Genomic DNA, 21,093 nt, shown 5'->3' on the forward strand with positions numbered 1-21,093 from the left:
AGTATACTACCCAAAGCAATCTATAGATTCAATGCAATCCCTATCAAGCTACCAACAGCATTTTTCACAGAGCTAGAACAAATAATTTCACAATTTGTATGGAAAAACAAAAAACCTCGAATAGCCAAAGCGATCTTGAGAAAGAAGAATGGAACGGGAGGAATCAACCTACCTGACTTCAGGCTCTACTACAAAGCCACAGTTATCAAGACAGTATGGTACTGGCACAAAGACAGAAATATAGATCAATGGAACAAAATAGAAAGCCCAGAGATAAATCCACGCACATATGGACACCTTATCTTCGACAAAGGAGGCAAGAATATACAATGGATTAAAGACAATCTCTTTAACAAGTGGTGCTGGGAACTCTGGTCAACCACTTGTAAAAGAATGAAACTAGAACACTTTCTAACACCATACACAAAAATAAACTCAAAATGGATTAAAGATCTAAACGTAAGACCAGAAACTATAAAACTCCTAGAGGAGAACATAGGCAAAACACTCTCTGACATACATCACAGCAGGATCCTCTATGACCCACCTCCCAGAATATTGGAAATAAAAGCAAAAATAAACAAATGGGACCTAATTAACCTTAAAAGCTTCTGCACATCAAAGGAAACTATTAGCAAGGTGAAAAGACAGCCTTCAGAATGGGAGAAGATAATAGCAAATGAAGCAACTGACAAACAACTAATCTCCAGAATATACAAGCAACTCCTACAGCTCAACTCCAGAAAAATAAATGACCCAATCAAAAAATGGGCCAAAGAACTAAATAGACATTTCTCCAAAGAAGACATACAGATGGCTAACAAACACATGAAAAGATGCTCAGCATCACTCATTATCAGGGAAATGCAAATCAAAACCACTATGAGGTACCATTTCACACCAGTCAGAATGGCTGCGATCCAAAAGTCTACAAGTAATAAATGCTGGAGAGGGTGTGGAGAAAAGGGAACCCTCTTACACTGTTGGTGGGAATGCAAACTAGTACAGCCACTATGGAGAACAGTGTGGAGATTCCTTAAAAAACTGGAAATAGACATGCCTTATGATCCAGCAATCCCACTGCTGGGCATACACACTGAGAAAACCAGAAGGGAAAGAGACACGAGTACCCCAATGTTCATCGCAGCACTGTTTATAATAGCCAGGACATGGAAGCAACCTAGATGTCCATCAGCAGATGAATGGATAAGAAAGCTGTGGTACATATACACAATGGAGTATTATTCAGCCATTAAAAAGAATACATTTGAATCAGTTCTAATGAGGTGGATGAAACTGGAGCCTATTATACAGAGTGAAGTAAGCCAGAAAGAAAAACACCAATACAGTATACTAACGCATATATATGGAATTTAGAAAGATGGTAACAATAACCCTGTGTACGAGACAGCAAAAGAGACACTGATGTATAGAACAGTCTTATGGACTCTGTGGGAGAGGGAGAGGGTGGGAAGATTTGGGAGAATGGCATTGAAACATGTAAAATATCATGTATGAAATGAGTTGCCAGTCCAGGTTCGATGCACGATACTGGATGCTTGGGGCTGGTGCACTGGGACGACCCAGAGGGATGGAATGGGGAGGGAGGAGGGAGGAGGGTTCAGGATGGGGAACACATGTAAACCTGTGGCGGATTCATTTTGATATTTGGCAAATCTAATACAGTTATGTAAAGTTTTAAAATAAAATAAAATTAAAAAAAAAAAAAAAAAAAAAAAAAAAAAAAAAAAAACAATGTTATTTAGGAGGTTTCTAAATCTAGTAGGAGTGCTGAAAGAGTGAGTTTATAGTAGTATCTAAAGAATATAATTTCTGTAACTATTTTAGTCAATGTGATGTATCAGTTATGTGATTTTTAATCTTCTGTTATTGTAGTGAACTGAATTATCAGTAAGGTCTGTCTGTAATCAGTCTTTTTCAATTTTTGATAGTATTGAAGTCTTACATGTTTATTAGACTTTAGAAGAGATGTAATTGATGTGTTACAGATTTATTTTTATTGGAAACTAATAATCCAGTTAGTGGACAATTACATACCATAGTTCTTAAAGGCAGAAAAGATAAACTGGTTAAAATTATTCTGATAAGTCCAAATGAAGATATGTATATAAAAAAACTACTTTTAAGATTTTTTTCTAATTTTTTGCCTGCTTGAAAAGTAATAAAAGGGGAATGGTTAACTTTATGCGTTAATCTGAACTATAAACCATTAGTGTGCAACCCAGTATCAGAATACACATCTGGTTTTGATTTTATCTGCTAAGTTCTAGTTAATTAGCTTTTGGGAAATTTTATATATACATATATATGTATGTTTTGTGTAATTTTATATATACAGATATATGTATATATATATAACATATATATGGATATAGATATATAAGTGTATATAAATGTATAAATTTATATAAATGTATATAAACATATTTAAAAGTATATTTATGTATATATATACATATATAGAGAGACTTCCCTGGTGGCTCAGATGGTAAAGCGTCTGTCTACAATGCGGGAGACCCGGGTTCGATCCCTGAGTTGGGAAGATCCCCTGGAGAAGGAAATGGCAATCCACTCCAGGACTATTGCCTGGAAAATCCCATAGACAGAGGAGCCTGGTAGGCTACAGTCCATGGAGTCACTAAGAGTCGGACACGACTGAGCGACTTCACTATATCACTATATACATATATATATACACATAGGTGGTGCTAGTAGTAAAGAACCTGCCTGCCAGTGCAGGAGAATGAGACACAGGTTCAATCCCTGGGTCAAACAACAGACTTCATCCATCATGTGAAATGAGTACAACATGTGCTGGGACGGATGAAGCCAAGCTGCAATCAGGATTATCGGAAGAAATATCAATAACCTCAGATATGCAGATAATACCACCCTTATGCCAAAAGCCAAGAGGAACTAAATAGCCTCTTGATGAAGGTGAAAGGAGAATGAAAGAGCTGGCTTTAAACTCAACATTGAAAAATTAAGATAGTGCTCGCTTCGGCAGCACATATACTAAAATTGGAATGATACAGAGAAGATTAGCATGGCCCCTGCACAAGGATGACACGCAAATTCGTGAAGCATGCCATATTTTTGTAAAGTAATTAGCTTCCAATTAAAATAAATAAATTTATATTTAAAAAATAATAAAATTTAAATATGAAATAAAATGATTATAGAAAAGAAAAAAAAAAAGAATAAAGATTCTCTAACTGTATAGCATAGGGTTCTATATTCAATATCCTGTGATGAACTATAATGGAAAAAATATGAGAAAGAATATATGCATCTATGTAACTGAATCACTTTGCTGCACAGCAGAAATTAACATTGTAAATCAACTATATTTCAATAAAATCAATTCAAAAAAATAAAAGTAAACATTTTAACTACGAAAAAAAAAAACCTAAGATAATGGCATCCAGTTCCATCTCTTCATGGCAAATACATGGGGGAACAATGGAAATGGTGACAGACTTTTATTTTCTTGGGCTCCAAAATCAATGCAGATGGTGACTGCAGCCATGAAATTAAAAGACACTTGCTCCTTGGAAGAAACTCTATGACAAACCTAGGTTGTGTATTAAAAAGCAGAGACATCTCTTTGCCTGTTGACAAATTCCATAGAGTCAAAGCTATGGGTTTTTCCAGTATTGAATGGATGTGAGAGTTGGATCATAAAGAAAGCTGTGTGCCAAAGAATTGATACTTTTGAACTGTGGTGTTCAAAACTCAGTTTTGGAGAAACTTTTGAACTGTGGTGTTCAAAAGTCAGTTTTGGAGAAAACTCTTGAGTGTCCCTTGGACTGCAAGGAGATCCAACCAGTCAATCCTAAAGGAAATCAACCCTGAATATTCATTGGAAGGACTGATGCTGAAGCTTGAAGCTCTGATATTTTGGCCACCTGATGTGAAGAGCAAACTCATTAGAAAAGACCCTGATTCTGGGAAAGATTGAAGGCAGGAGGAGAGGAGAACAACGAGGATGAGTTGGTTGGATGGACATGAGTTTGAGCAAACTCCAGGAGATGGTGAAGGACAGGGAAGCCTGGCATGCTGCAGTCCACGGGGTCACAGAGTCAGACCCGAGTGAGCGATGGAACAACAATCAAGAATAAATTATTAGGGAGTAAATGATTTGCCCTATTGTCTTCAAAGTATATTATTTCTTTGCCAAGGAAACATGCATACAATACAAAATTTAAAAGATATGAAAGTATGCATGTGTGTGTGTGTGCTAAGTTACCGCATCTGGTCTGACTCTTTTTGTGACCCTATGGACTGTAGCTGCCTGCCTCCTCTGTCCATGGGTTTCTCCAGGCAAGAGTACTGGAGTGGATTTCCATACCCTCCTCCAGTATATTTTCCCAATCCAGGGATTAAATCCTTATCTCTATGTCTCCTGCATTGGCAGACAGATTCTTTACCACTAGTGCCACCTGGGAAGCCCAGAAATATGCATAGTAAAAATTAAATTTTGCTCCCATTGCTGTTAGAGTATCAATTCCCATCTATTCTTTAGGCTTTATTGCTTCCAGAAGTGAGATAATCTGCTAAAGATTGTCATGTCTCTGATTTGCAATAAATTGATTGTCAAATTGTTTTATAGCAGTGAGAAAGGAATTCCATTTGAAGAATAAAACTTATAGAGTCTGATTTTATCCATGTGGTTAGAAGCACCAAGTTCAAAAGTTATCCTGTTTTGGTAGTTTAGTAGAATATTCATGTAATCAAGTTTCTTGGTAGTTAATTCATTGTAACAAGCTAATTTGGGTGCCGGCAAGGTCTTCCCTTGTGGCTCAGGTGGTAAAGAATCCTCCTGCAATGCAGGAGACCTGGGTTTGATCTCTGGATGGGGAAGACCCCCTGGAGAAGGGAAAGGCTTCCCACTCCAGTATTCTGGCCTGGAGAATTCCGTGGACTGTATAGTCCATGGGATTGCAAAGAATCAGACATGACTGATAACTTTCGATAAATCGATAATCAATAAATCACTACTTTGTATTTTAATGGTGAAATACTTCCATACTAGTTAGTATATTAACAATTTCTCTGAGACACTTTGATGACTTTGTCCCTTCCCTGAGGCTTCATCCTAACCCCTCACAGTCAAGCTAGAGATCAGCACTGCAGGGACCTCTGACACCTGCTCCAGTGCTGGGGATGACACTTCTGATTTTTTGGCGCCCAATCTTACGGATTTTAAATAGTTTACACATCTCCCCGTGCAATATCACTTCTGTTATATATGGTTTTGGAGTTGAAACTCCAATACTTCGGCCACCTGATGCGAAGAACTGACTCATTGGAAAAGACTGTGATGCTGGAAAATATTGAAGGCAGGAGGAAAAGGGGGTGATCAGAGGATGAGATGGTTGGATGGCATCACTGACTCGATGGATATGAGTTTGAACAAGCTCCGGGAGTTTGGTGATGGACAGGGAAGGCTGGTGTGTTGCAGTCCATGGGTGTCACAAAGAATCAGACATGACTGAGCAACTGAACTGAACTGAATATATGGTTAACACTTAGCTGGAAAAGAACCAGGTTAAAGTACCTTAAATTGTCATCTAAGTTTACAACATTCTTCTCTTTGTGATCAAAAAGAAGACATAAAGGAAAATTTCATCTTTGTCAGTGTGAAAGTGAAAGTGAAGTCACTCAGTCATATCTGACTCTTTGAGACCCTATGGACTGTAGCTTACTAGACTTCTCTGTCCATGGGATTTTCCTGGCAAGAGTACTGGAGTGGGCTGCCATTTCCTTCTCCAAGATACACTTTGTCAGTGTATCTTCTGATATATTGATTTTGATGAAACCTCTAATCTCACTCAACTTTTCAATGTGAATAAAAGTTCTTTTCTAATTTTTGAGATCTATATTTGGTAAATGGATGTCTGTTAATTTGGAGGGAAATTATTTTAACTATCTTAAATCTGGAAACTTAAAAAATATTCTTGATACAATTTGAATCCAAATAGCTTGAGTTTCCTTTTCATGCAAGTAAGGAGTTTAGTTTTCAAAAATCAGCAGAAGGTTGAACAATTCTCTTTTGAAAGTTTATCAATATAAAGAATTAACTTAGCGATCAGAATTTCACAGCATTCCTTTATTACTGGCAGAGACGAAGCTCTATTACTCTTCCTATTTATTAGATAACACATCTGAGACATGGAGAAGCACAGTGCCCTGATCAAACACGTACAACCAGAGAAGGAGTTGTGAATATAGTCAGATCATTCAAAGCTTGATCCAGAACTCTATTTAGCAAGTTATGCTGCCTCCTTGGAAGGTTAATGATTGTGTATTTAAGTCAGATATTCCTGACATGTACATGGGTTTCTTTTTTTCGTGGTTTCTGATATTTCAGAAAACGGAATGTTATGTCTTTAGTGTTTAATAACTAGGTGCTGTGTTGAGTCCTATGAAAGATTCTGGAGAGATTTTAGTCAGAGTTCTTTTTTTTTTTTTCCTTTTCTTTCATTCCTTCCTTTCTTTCTTCTTTAGCTGAAACTGTAGCTCTTATGCAAGTCACAAGAAATAATATTGTGGCATCTGAGGGAGAGGCATGTCCATATGGCAGCTTTTCAGAAGTTTAAAGTATCTGGAAGGCAGACATGCAGCGTCTCTCTGCTGAACTTAATTTTAGAAACTTCTTAATTTTAATGTGTTGTCCATGGCACAAAAGAAATTTTCACTGGGAGACTTTTGTGGTGTTTGAGGTAACAACTCTGATGTTACTAGAATCCCTTAACAACAGGGCCAACAGGAATGATTTCTTCTGTCCTAAAGATTTTTTTCTTTTTTTTGGCTTTCACAGCCCGCAGAGCATTTTATAGCATGGCTAGACTGTATTGAATTTCCATGTTTAGATCTACACCCATAATTTAACATTTTTCTTTTTGAATTAGTATAGTGCCACTGCACAGCACTTCAAATACTAGAAAAATTTAGGATCTCTACAATTCCAAATGCTTGAGATCTGTGACAAGATAAATTTTCACCAGCTTCTCCATGACCTTGACACTGCTGTTGTTTAAGTTAAGGAAAAGGAAGGGTGGGGTTGTTTTTTTTTTTTAATCCATTTATCCATAATTTTAGGAATTGGTTTTTGTCCTGCTTTCTAAAAATAAATTTGACCAAATCCATTACTATAACTCTGCGGACATCTGGAGTTTACACTCTTGAGAAGCATGCACCTTCATTTTCCCCAAGGGTTGAACTTAAAGATTCTAGATGTTGCTTAACTTCTTCCTGCCTGGGTAGTCAGGCCATGAACCTGAGCTCGGATTTAGATCCAGGTTTTTAAAGTAAACCCAAGCCTTAATTTCAGATAGAAGTTTTTCTTTAAGAGAGTTATATTGCTTAGTCCTATTTACCTTGTATGTTTAAATCACTTACCAGTGATAGATTTTTATCACATTAATTCTTTTTGTATTCCAACAAAATTTTCTAAAATGTCTAAATATTGTTTTCAGAGATAACCTAATGTTTCTCTTCTAATGCAACTACATCTGTACCACAGTTGAATTACTAACTCACTGAGGTCTTAAAATATGTGTGTCTGTATCAGTTTCTTTTCCCAAACTACAAGCCAACAAAGTTATAGGTTGACATTTTAGATTCCAACATTGGCAGAAGATATCTGATTAGCCAAGAGTCATTGAACTTTAAGACATGTTAGTGAGCTGCCATCATTTGGACACTATATATTAATTTTCATCATCTTATCTTGTCACTCTAATTCAGTATAAAATGGAGAATGTAATTCAGTATAAAATGGAGAATGTAACTATTATAGAAGAACTTCATGCTAATAGACAGCGGGTCCAGATGAAGTTCAGGTAGACGTTAATTGGCATATATACGTGTAGCATATCTATGGCACTTTTCTGTGAGACCATGAAAATCATTCAACTGTTCTTTTTAGGACTAACCCCTTCATTACCAGAGAGGATAATTTTATTACTCTTAATTATACTGAATAAAAAGTGGTATATGCATGGTGCATTTATATGTGTGTGTGTGTGTATATGTTTAGCTGACAAATATCAGTGCTACATATTTCATTCTCACAAATTGTCTATTGATGAAGAATTTGTTTTATACCATTTGACTGTTTTTTATACTTTGAAACACTGAAGAAAATGAAAGTAGGTCAGATTATAGAAACTTTCTTTGAGTTAAAAATAAAATGCATTTCCATGGTTCTATGTGATTGCCTTTGTCTGGAAGTCTGGTGCTGCTATAGCATCTGGTTGGATTCCCTGTTTTGTATGATAAACAGTGGCCTTTTTTCTAGTTTTACAATTTATCAGCCTTTATTCCCATGATAAAACTTTGGACATTTTTCTTTGTTGGAAATGTTCTTCCCTCAGATTCAAAATAAAACTGAGTTTTTTTCTTCCTCATTTGTGACTTCCTAAGAGAGTTCTTGACTTCCTCCTCTGAAAAGTTTCTCCCCCATTATTCTGTTCCTTTTGCCCTTTTTAATTTTCTTTACAGCATGTAACACCATCAGAAATATTTGTTTATTGTCTACCTTCAATCTTCTTTGTCTTCCCCATTTTCCTTATCTACAATGTGAATTGAGGAGAGTCAGGCTCTTATCTCTCTTGTTGGGTGTGCATCCCTGGTGCCTAGAACAATGTTGGGAATAAAGCATGCATTCAGTAAATATTAGTTGAATAAATAAAGCTTTAATGAATAATTATTGTTGTTCAGTTGTTAGTTCAGTTCAGTCGCTCAGTCATGTCCGACTCTTTGCGACCCCATGAATCGCAGTACGCTGGGCCTCCCTGTCCATCACCATCCCCCGAGTTCACTCAAACTCACATCCATCGAGTAGGTGATGCCATCCAGCCATGTCATCCTTTGTCATCCCCTTTTCCTCCTGCCCAATCCCTCCCAGCATCAGAGTCTTTCTTTTCCAATGAATCAACTCTTCGCATGAGGTGGCCAAAGTACTGGAGTTTCAGCTTCAGCATTGTTCCTTCCAAAGAACACCCAGGGCTGATCTCCTTTAGAATGGACTGGTTGGATCTACTTGCAGTCCAAGGGACTCTCAAGAGTCTTCTCCAACACCACAGTTCAAAAGCATCAATTCTTCAGCGCTCAGCTTTCTTCACAGTCCAACTCTCGCATCCATACATGACCACAGGAAGAACCATAGCCTTGACTAGATGGACATTTGTTGGCAAAGTGATGTCTCTGCTTTTGAATATGCTATCTAGGTTGGTCATAACTTTCCTTCCAAGGAGTAAGCGTCTTTTAATTTCATGGCTGCAGTCACCATCTGCAGTGATTTTGGAGCCCAAAAAAATAATGTCTGACACTGTTTCCACTGTTTCCCCATCTATTTCCCATGAAGTGATGGGACTAGATGCCATGATCTTTGTTTTCTGAATGTTGAGCTTTAAGCCAACTTTTTCACTCTCCTCCTCCACTTTTATCAAGAGGCTCTTCAGTTCTTCACTTTCTGCCATAAGGGTGGTGTCATCTGCATATCTGAGGTTATTGATATTTGTCCCGGCAGTCTTGATTCCAGCTTGTACTTCTTCCAGCCCAGCGTTTCTCATGATGTACTCTGCATCTAAATTAAATAAGCAGGGTGACAATATACAGCCTTGACGTACTCCTTTTCCTATTTGAAACCAGTCTGTTATTCCATGTCCAGTTCTAACTGTTGCTTCCTGACCTGCATACAGGTTTCTCAAGAGGCAGGTCAGGTGGTCTGGTATTCCCATCTCTTTCAGAATTTTCCACAGTTTATTGTGATCCACACAGTCAAAGGCTTTGGCATAGTCAATAAAGCAAAAATAGTTGTTTTTCTGGAACTCTCTTGCTTTTTCAATGATCCAGCAGATGTTGGCAATTTGATCACTTCAATTATATCCAATTCTTTGTAACCCTGTAGACTGCACCAGCCAGACTCCGCTGTCTTGCAGTGGGTTGCCATTTTCTACTCCAGGGGACCTTCCTGACTCAGCAATCTAATCCCCGCCTCTTATGTCTCCTGCATTGGTAGGCGAGTTCTTTATTGCTCACCCCACCTGTGAAGCCCACTGTGAACAACAGCTCTGTGCTATGTGTGCTAAGTCGTTTCAGTTATGTCCAACTCTGTGCAACCCTGTGCACAGTATCCCGCTAGGCTCCTTTGTTCATAGGATTCTCCAGGAAAGAAATACTGGAGTGGGTTTCCATGTTTAATTTTCTTATTTTATTTTTAGTTAAATTGGAAAAGATCTGAAATAGATTTAAAAAAAGCAAACTGTCTGGCTAAGTGCCTTCACTGTTCACCTGAAACCGCCACAACATTAATTGGCTATACTCCAATACAAAATGTTTATGGTGTTAAAAAAAAAAAAAAAAAAAGGCAAACTGTGATAGTTTCCTAAGAAAAGTAAAATTGTATTTGATTTCAAATGACCCTTTATAGCAGTTTATTTATGTGTACTACTTCAGTCCAAAAGCTAAACTAATACAATAGATACAGACCTAGTTATTATCAGTGTTTTAATAGTTTTTCTATGAATTGGCAAATAATACAAATTGGATATACTGAAATCATGATTTATTTCTTCAGTTCCTTCAATAGTTATTTGTCTTCTATTAGGAGAAGGCAATGGCACCCCACTCCAGTACTCTTGCCTGGAAAATCCCAGGGGCAGAGAAGCCTGATAGGCTGCAGTCCATGGGGTTGCGAAGAGTCAGACAAGCCTGAGCAACTTCACTCTCACTCTTCACTTTCATGCATTGGAGAAGGAAATGGAAACCTACTCCAGTGTTCTTGCCTGGAGAATCCCAGGGACGGGGGAGCCTGGTGGGCTGCCGTCTATGGGGTCGCACAGAATCGGACACGAATGAAACGACTTAGCATAGCATAGCATAGGTACTATTGTAGGTAAAATGGATCCATCAGTGAATTAATCACAGATTCCTATTTCCTAGGGCTTAATTTTTACTGGGGATATTTATTTTGTGTTTTGCCTCTAGCTTATTCCTATTTGTAAATTATGACTTAGAGGATTGACTTTTAAAGTAATTTTAATTAATTAACTATTGACTAAAATTAGCTATGAAGTATTCTTTTAAGGTTATGTGCTAAATGCCAACATGATATTAATGTTTCAGAGACCATCTGGTTCTTTAGACACATCTGCTCTGAAAATCTGGACAAGTAATTAAATTTGATGAGGCTGGAATGAGATCTGTAGGAATTGGGCTGTTTCAAGGGAAAAGAGAAATTCTGTGGATTTGTTGGTACAGTGGATTGTAGTTTGGTTTGCAGTAGTCCACTTGAACTGTAACTTCTCCACTCACTTAGATTCCAGTGTATACTCAGTTCCATTAAAAACAGTCTGTCTCCTGCTTATGGGTATTGGTTGGTGTAGCAAGGTTTTTGACTTAATATCAGTATTTTCTAGTCTAATCATTAAAGAATTTATAACATACATTTTTTTCAAGGAGTTTATCATCCTTCACATGCCCTATTTTGTTTATTCAAAATTTATACTTGTGGAGTAGAAAGAATAAATATTTCTAGTCTAAAATAATAAAAAAAAAATTCAGATCTCTCTTAGGAATTAAATGTATTCAGCAACAAAGTTGGTAACTGACCTTGGTAGTTATAATTTGAAACTTAGTGAATTTTCTAATGAATATTGGTATCATTAAAACTATGATTTTTAAAACATTAATCTCAGTATAAGGAATGCCACTCCCCAAATAGCTATTGCATGTGTATGCTATGTACAAATAACTGTAAAAACCTCTGTGTAATATATAAAGCTGAATATAAACGTGACATAGTTCCTGTTCTAATGAAATCTATGATCTTGTTCACACCTTTAAAATTATTCTTGAAGAAGTGTGGTCAGTAGTTTTCCTGTCCGCTAGGATGATACAGTGGAGAAGGCAATGGCACCCCACTCCAGTGCTCTTGCCTGGAAAATCCCATGGCCGGAGGAGCCTGGTGGGCTGCAGTCCATGGGGTCGCTAGGAGTCAGACACGACTGAGCGACTTCTCTTTCACTTTCACTTTCATGCATTGGAGAAGGAAATGGCAACCCACTCCAGTGTTCTTGCCTGGAGAATCCCAGGGATGGGGGAGCCTGGTGGGCTGCCGCCTATGGGGTCGCACAGAGTTGGACACGATTGAAGTGACTTAGCAGCAGCAGCAGCAGGATGATAACAGAGGATCTTGTAAGACTGAAGCTAAAACCTAAACATGTTGAAAATTAACAAAATATTCCCTGCTTTGGGTATCATTTTTTTCTTTATAGAATGCTTGTGTGCATCTTTGTTTTTCTGCCTCTAGATATAATGAAAATCTTAGTGCTTTGTGTTGAGCAGTTTAAAATAGCTGATAAAGGAACTAATTCATGAATCATTTTTGTAGTGTTATTTAAACACAAGGGAAGGGTTACTTGTGTCTTTGATATCTCTAGAGCCGATTACAAAGGAAAAAAACAATTAAAGGAAAATGTTAAGACTAATGTACATTTTTGAACATAAGTGCACAGGAAGTGGTAAGGTAGTTATTATAGTATATTACACAGGAGAATAAATATCCAGTTATATAATGATAGAATTAGCTATAAAACCTTGTAGGTAGTACCATTGTTTATTACTATTTATGTCCACAATGATTAATATTCTACTTCGAAGGATTGTTTTCGGACAGCACATCCTTTGTTTGGACAGTGACAATAATAATTCCACTGTTCAGCATTATCAGTCAGTCAGTTCAGTCGCTCAGCTGTGTCCAACTCTTTGCAACCCAATGGACCACAGCACGCCAGGCCTCTGTCCATCACCAACTCCCAGAGTTTACCCAAACTCATGACCATTGAGTCGGTGATGCCATCCAACCATCTCATCCTCTGTCGTCCCCTTCTCCTCCTACTCTCAATCTTTTCCAGCATCAGGGTCTTTTCCAATGAGTCAGCTCTTCACATCAGGTGGCCAAAGTATTGGAACTTCAGCTTCAGCATCAGTCCTTCCAATGAACACCCAGGACTGATCTCCTTTAGAATGGACTGGTTGGATCTCCTTGCATTCCAAGGGACTCTAAAGAGTCTTTTCCAACACCACACTTCAGAAGCATCAATTCTTCTGCGCTCAGCTTTCGTTATAGTACAACTCTCACATCCATATATGACTACTGGAAAAACCATAGCCTTGACTATGCTTGCAAAGTAATGTCTCTGCTTTTAAATATGCTGTCTACGTTGGTCATAACTTTCCTTCCAAGGAGTAAGCATCTTTTAATTTCATGGCTGTAGTTACCATCTGCAGTGATTTTGGAGCCCCCCAAAATAAAGTCTGCCACTGTTTCCCCATCTATTTCCCATGAAGGGATGGGACCGGATGCCATTATCTTCATTTTCTGAATGTTGAGCTTTAAGCCAACTTTTTCACTCTCCTCTTTCACTTTCATCAAGAGGCTCTTTAGTTCTTCACTCTCTGCCACAAGGGTGGTATCATCTGCATATCTGAGGTTATTGATATTTGTCCTAGTAGTCTTGATTCCAGCTTGTGCTTCTTCCAGCCCAGTATTTCTCATGATGTACTCTGCATCTAAGTTAAATAAGCAGGGTGACAATATACAGCCTTGATGTATTCCTTTTCCTATTTGGAACCAATCTGTTGTTCCATGTCCAGTTCTAACTGTTGCTTCCTGACCTGCATATAGGTTTCTCAAGAGGCAGGTCAGGTGGTCTGGTATTCCCATCTCTTTCAGAATTTTCCACAGTATATTGTGATCCACACAGTCAAAGGCTTTGGCAAAGTCAATAAAGCAGAAATAGACATTTTTTTGGAACTCTTTTCCTGTTTTGATGATCCAGCGGATGTGGGCAATTTGATCTCTGGTTCCTCTGGCTTTTCTAAAACCAGCTTGAACATCTGCAAGTTCACAGTTCACGTATTGCTGAAGCCTGGCTTATAGAATTTTGAGCATTACTTCACTAGCATGTGAGATGAGTGCAGTTGTACAGTAGTTTGATCATTCTTTGTCATTGCCTTTCTTAGGGATTGGAATGAATACTGACCTTTTCCAGTCCTGTAGCCACTGCTGAGTTTTCCAAATTTGCTGACATATTGAGTCCAGCACTTTCACAACTTCATCTTTTAGGATTTGAAATAGCTCAACTGGATTCCATCTCCTCCACTAGCTTTGTTTGTAGTGATACTTCTAAGGCCCACTTGACTTCACATTCTAGGATGTCTGGCTCTAAGTGAGTGATCACACTCACTAGATCTGATAGAGTACCTGAAGAACTATGGACAGAGGTTCTTGACATTGTACAGGAGACATGGATCAAGACCATTTCCAAGAAAAGGAAAGGCAAAAAAGCAAACTGGCTGTCTGAGGAAGCCTTACAATAGATGTGAAAAGCAAAGGAGAAAAGGAAAGATAAACCCATTTGAATATCAAGGAGAGATAAGAAAGCCTTCCTCAGTGATCAGTGCAAAGAAACAGAGGAAAACAATAGAATGGGAAAGACTAGAGATCTCTTCAAGAAAATTAGAGATACCAAGGGAACATTTCATGCAAAGATTGGCTCAATAAAGGACAGAAATGGTATGCACCTAACAGAAGCAGAAGATATTAAGAAGAGGTGACAAGAATACACAGAAGAACTGTATGAAAAAGATCTTCATGACCCCTGTACAATGTCAAGAACCTCTGTCCATAGTTCATCAGGCACTCTATCAGATCTAGTCCCTTAAATCTGTTTGTCACATCCACTGTATAATCACAAGGGATTTGATTAGGTCATACCTGAATGATCTAGTGATTTTCTCTACTTTCTTCAATTTAAGTCTAAATCAGTCAATAAGGAGTTCATGATCTGAGCCACAGTCAGCTCCAGGTTTTGTTTTTGCTAACTGTATAGAGCTTCTCTATCTTTGGCTGCAAAGAATACAATCAGTCTGATTTCAGTGTTGACCATTTGGTGATGTCCATGTGTAGAGTCTTCTCTTGTGTTGTTGCAAGAGGGTGTTTGCTATGACCAGTGCACTCTCTTGGCAAAACTCTGTTCGCCTTTGCCCTGCTTCATTCTGTACTCCAAGGCCAAAGTTGCCTGTTACTCCAGGTGTTTCTTGACCTCCTACTTTTGCATTAGCCATGTGTGTGGGCCACCCAAGTCAGACGGGTCATGGTGGAGAGGTCTGACAGAATGTGGTCCACTGGAGAACGGAATGGCAAAACACCTTCAGTATTCTTTCCTTGAGAACCCCATAAACAGTATGAAAAAGCAAAAAGATAGGACACTGAAAGATGAACTCCCCAGGTCAGTAGGTGCCCAATATCCTACTGGAGATCAGTGGAGAAATAACTTCAGAAAGAATGAAGGGATGGAGCCAAAGCAAAAACAGCACCCACTTGTGGATGGGACTGGTGATAGAAGCAAGATCTGATGCTGTAAAGAGCGATACTGCATAGGAACCTGGAATGTTACATCCATGAAACAAGGCACATTGGAAATGGTCAAACAGGAGATGGCAAGAGTGAACATCTGCCTTCTAGGAGTCAGCAAACTAAGATGGACTGGAATGGATGAATTTAACTCAGATGACCATTATATCTACTACTGTGGGCAGGAATCCCTTAGAAAAAATGGAGTAGCCATCACAGTCAACAAAAGAGTCTGAAATGCAGTACTTGGATGCAATCTCAAAAATGACAGAATGATCTCTGTTCATTTCCAAGGCAAATCATTCAGTATCATGGTAGTCCAAGTCTATGCTCTGACCAATTAATGGTGAAGAAGCTGAAGTTGAATGGTTCTATGAGGACCCACAAGACCTTTTAGAACTAACGCCCAAAAAAGATGTCCTTTTCATTATAGGGGACTGGAATGCACAACTAGGAAGTTCAGTATTATCAGTTCAGTTCAATTCAGTCGCTCAGTCATGTCCGACTCTGCATTCAGTATTATAGTCCCACTTAAAAAAAAAATCTTGTTGTGGCAATACAAAGATTTTTAGTATATGGCACCTGCCTACTTTTCTACATTTTCTGCCATTCTATCTGCCTCCACTCTTTAAGTCCAGCTAGTCTTCTTTATTTAATGTTCTCTGTGAATAGCAATCAGCCTTACAGGCAGGCCTTGGGCAAATTTTCTATCTCTGATAATCACTGTGCACCTTCTGTTTTCTGGAGAATGTTTCTGTTCAACAATAGAATGAACTCAATGAGGACTGACTTTTTAAATCTTTCTGTTCCTGTTACTTGCCTTGGTGTCCTTTTATAGATGGATACATTTAAGTAACTGAATGGGGCTAAGATGAGAGGCTTGAACTATGTGAAAAGCTGGTCATTTGTGCAAAGCTTTTTTCCATGTCCCATAATTACAGTTTAGCCTTTACATGATTCATTATCCTAGGGTGCTTACTTCCTTGAAGTTTGGTAGCAAATGAGTATGTAGTTTACAAATTAATCACCAAAGGAGGAAGTACTGTTCATTTGTGTTTCTTAATTATGATAAGGAAGTATTACTTTATTTCATTAATTTACCTGTCTCTCTAAAGGATATAATTTACTAAAAAATAACAACTTGGTATTAAAACTGGGATTATTTGGTATCAGCAAATATGGAAGTGAAAACAATCCTTTCCATTAAGCAAAACAGTTCTGCCATAACCCAAGTCCCCCTAGAGAATGACATTTTTCTTTCTACAAAAGATGCCATGAATGTAACCCAAGAGAACTGGCCATAAATCTACCAACCTTTAAATTTTCTGAAGTCCAAAAATAGTATTATATTGTACCAAAGGTAAATAGGAGCTTTACATTGTCTAGCCAGTTTAAATTTTAATTTTTTAAATAAATTATCATTATGGATTCTTTAGAAGACATAATACATAAATGAAAACCTTAAGCAGTGCTGTTAAAGCCGTTCTTTTCATGTTGGTGAAACTGCAATCAGAGCTTTATTTTCCTTTACCAACTCACTGGTAATTCTGCAGCTTCAGAGTGATGACTGTTGAATTATAGGAGTAGAAGCATCATGAGACAGTTTAACATTTGCAAGAGAAAGTTAATTATTTGAAGATTTGAGACTTATCCAGAGGTTTCAAAAATATTTTTGTCTCAGTTTTTAAAAATACATGCATATTTATTTAGCCTCTTAATGCATGTTGTTTCCAACCAAGTAAGTCTATTTCAAAACAGAGATTATTTAAGAGATTTGGCATATTTTTCTTTTCTTGGTAAATGTGCCAAAGGTCTGTTTTCTATAAGACATGTGTCTGTTTCAACTTACTATTTTGATTATGAGTAGTTTATTATCCAGATAGACCTTCAAAAATAGAATATTTGCTGAAGAGTTCTTATGCATATGGTGAAGTGAATATTTTAGAATGATTCAGGATTTATAAATAGCATGTAAGATAATATCGAGAGCACATTAACTATAATGTATAATGCCTTAAAAAAAAAGGAAAGATGATAATATTCTAAGCGTCGCCAATAAGGAAGTAAGTGGGTGGAACGTCTTCCATTGCTGATTTGGCTTCCCTTAGAACAGTGTTAACATCTTTATATTTAAGTGACTGAGGTTCCAGTGTTTACACTGTCCACTTGCGTTTGTCTAGTCTCCCACATTTTATTACTTCTTATGAATACTGCCTTGAGATTCTGCCATCCACACTTTGCCTTACACCTTTTCACATTAGGGGCGTGCACTTCCTAGGGGGCAGTTTTTTTCATGATTGAAACTGCTCAGAGTTTCCATCTGCTTTTACTTGACTTGTGGTCTTGAAGATCATGCTTGGCCCATGGGATATTACAGTGTGCCGAGAGGATGTGGAGTTTTGTCAGCCAGTGAAATATGTCTGGTTTTTTTTCTCTTTTCTTTTTTTCTTCAGCAGCTTTCATATGCTTCTCATCTTGTGTGGTCTTTGCTAAACTGAATTTATATTTAACAGAACTGCTCACTCTCTTTATCATCTTCTGTGACTTGGCCTTTTTAACAAGAAGGTGTGTGGAAGGAAAATGAGCCAAAAAACTGTAGTTTGGGCAATAGGAAAACCTAAAACCAAAAGCTTAAAGTAGTGTTATATATGAATGTACTTTAATATTCGCAAATGTGTATTTTGTAATGCAGAAGATCATATTTCAGACATGTACATCTGTCAAAAAAAATTTATCATGCCAATAGTAGATTCCAAGTTTTGTCTGTGATCCAAATAACATTTTTGCTTGTTTTTAGGCACTACTACAGTCTTCAGTTAAGCAACAAGTAGAAGCTATTGAAAAGCAGTACATTTCTGCAATTGAGAAACAAGCACACAAGTGTGAAGAGTTGTTAAATACTCAGGTAATAAGATTGCACATCCATTATATATTCGTACTTTTCTTCTGACTCTCTTCCCCTGAGAGCTCTAGAACTGTTTATTCACTTTCATGCCATTTACTTTCCTTGATGTATTTTGGAGAAAAAAAAATCTGCTGATGTAAAATCAATGTTAAAATTTGAGAATTTTATGATAGACTAAAAATAGGCCTAAAGGCCTAAATTATGTGAATATTCCCCAAATTAATGCTAATTCTTATGCTGATTTCTGGAGTATCATATTATTTATCAAATAGCAAAAGCAAAAGAGATGACTGTAAATGTATTATGGCATGTGAAATAATTTGTGGTGTAAGATTTATAAATATATTTGAATTTAAGTACTTATTTGTGTTTGATTTACCTTTCATTGCTTATATGAATTTATTTCTATTTTGATATTTTCTCGTGATTTTTTTGTTTCTTCTTGATTAATGTCTTAGAAAGCATTGCAGACATGATAAGTACATTTACATGAAATAGTCAATTGAAAAGCCTGTATGTATGTGTCGTAGTATAAATAATATGTGCAAGAAGTTCCCAGCTACACTTTTGAATAACTTGAGGCTTGATAGGTGAAAATAAAATCAACCTTATGTAAAAGACCTATTTCGTATTACAGGAAGAAAATATACTAATAGAAAATTTAGATCTAGAATTTAAACAAAGATTTATAAACATGCCACTTAGTCCCCAAGATTGGGGTCAGTTTGGTTCAGTATTTTCAGGGTCATTTTAATAAGTGGTTTAGAATAGGAAATGCATGGCAAATTTTATAAATTTAATAAAAAACAATTGCACTCTCTTGGCTGGTAGAATACCAGGTTGTCAGAGATAAAAAGGATATGTCTGTATAAATGTACAGAAAAATCACAGAGAAGAGGAGGTTACAGAACTGTAAAACAGCATAAGGCATGTATTAGCCAGGCCAGGCCAAGCCATTTTATGCCTTAAACTCCCTGACTTCAGACAGCGAAGATTTATATCTTAGCCAATTCTCTGTATACACTGAGGCTGCTTTGAGGGCTCAGTGTCATGATGTCCTCATGATGGAAACTAGTCTGATAAAACAGTTCAGTTGTGGAATGTTACCTGGTAGAGTTAAAAAAAAAAGAAAAAGTCAGATTTCCTTCTGGTATTTCAACATTCTGGACTGGAAATGACACTTCTACTCCCAACTTGTATCTGCAGTGCCCGCAGTCATCTTGGGGTCAGGGAGTGAAACCCTACTCTGAATCTGGAGTAGGGAGAGGGAGAGGGCAGAAAATCTTTGATAAGCAGCCCTGGTATACCATGGTCTGCTCTTTAGGTTGCCAGATATTTCCAGCCTTCATCTCTCAGGTAAAATTTCTTAACCTGCCCATATGGGAGAAAATCTGAAGGTTCTATCCAGATATTGTTGTTGTTGTTCAGTTGCTCAGTTGTGTCTGACTCCTTGTGATCCCATGGACTGCAGCATGCCAGACTTCCTTACCTGTCTGTCCATCACTATCTCCCCGAGTTTGCTCAAACTCATGTCCTTTGAGTCGATGATGACATCCAACTATCTCGTCCTCTGTCACCCACTTCTCTTATTCTCAATATTTCCCAGCATCAAGGTTTTTTCCAGTGAGGCAGATCTTCCTATCAGGTAGCCAAAGTATTGGAGCTTCAGCTTCAGCATCAATTGGTCCTTCCACTGAATATGAAGGACTGATTTCCTTTAGGATTGACTGGTTTGATCTCCTTGCTGTCCAAGGGACTCTCAAGAGAATTTTCCAGGATTACAATTTGAAAGCATCAATTCTTTGGTGCTCGACCTTCTTTATGGTCCATCTCTCACATCTGTGCATGACTACTGGAAAAACTATAGTTTTGACTATATGGACCTTTGTTGGCAAAGTGATATCTCTGCTTTTTAATATGCTGTCTAGGGTGGTCATAACTTTTCTTCTAAGGATCAATCATCTTTTAATATCATGGCTGCAGTCACCATCTGCTTTGATTTTAGAGCCCAAGAAAATAAAGTTTGTCACTGTTTCCCTTAATTTCTCATCTGTTTGCCATGAAGTGATGGGACCGGATGCCATGATCTTTGTTTTTTGAATGGTGAGTTTTAAGCCAGCTTTTCCACTTTCTTCTTTCACTTTCATCAAAAGGCTCTTTAGTTTCTCTTGACTTTCTGCCATTAAAGTAGTATCATCTACATATCTGAGGTCATTGATATTTCTCCCAGCAATCTTTATTCCAACTTGTGCTTCATCCAGCTCAGCATTTTCCATGATGTACTCCACATATAAGTTAAATAAGCAGGGAGACAGTATACAGACTTGGTGTCGCCCTTTCCCGATTTTGAACCCGTGTGTTGTTCCATGTGCAGTTCTAACTGTTGCTGCATGACCTGCATACATGTTTCTTAGGAGGTGGGTAAGGTGATCTGATATTTCCATCTCTTTAAGAATTTTTCAGTTTGTTGTGATCCACACAGTCAAAGACTTTAGTCAATGAAGCAGAAGTAGATGTTTTTCTAGAATTCCCTTACTTTTTCTATGATCCAACAGATGTTGGCAATTTAATTTCTGGTTCTTCTGCCTTTTCTAAATCCAGCTTGTATATCTGAAAGTTCTTGGTTCATATATTGTTGAAGCCTAGCTTGAAGTATTTTGAGTATTACCTTGCTAGCATGTGAAATGATAGCAATTATATGGTAATTTGAACATTGTTTGGCATTGCCCATCCCATT

The 21,093-nt window shown here is 37.5% G+C and overlaps 1 protein-coding gene and 1 non-coding gene across 4 annotated transcripts in view; both read left to right on the top strand.

Moving 5' to 3' along the window:
• CCDC91 (coiled-coil domain containing 91) overlaps positions 1-21,093 on the top strand; it is a 400,614-nt gene that overhangs the window by 226,666 nt on the left and 152,855 nt on the right. For all 3 annotated transcript variants that reach the window (XM_055572830.1, XM_055572840.1, XM_055572850.1), the window contains one exon: positions 18,249-18,356. In XM_055572830.1, coding sequence (XP_055428805.1) covers positions 18,249-18,356 — 108 coding nt within the window. The remainder of the gene's footprint in view (positions 1-18,248; positions 18,357-21,093) is intronic.
• On the top strand, positions 3,013-3,119 carry LOC129642457 (U6 spliceosomal RNA). The gene has a single exon (XR_008709727.1). It is a non-coding gene; the product is annotated as a U6 spliceosomal RNA (small nuclear RNA).

Source organism: Bubalus kerabau, chromosome 1 (assembly GCF_029407905.1).
Source record: "Bubalus kerabau isolate K-KA32 ecotype Philippines breed swamp buffalo chromosome 1, PCC_UOA_SB_1v2, whole genome shotgun sequence".
Taxonomy (NCBI): domain Eukaryota; kingdom Metazoa; phylum Chordata; class Mammalia; order Artiodactyla; family Bovidae; genus Bubalus; species Bubalus kerabau.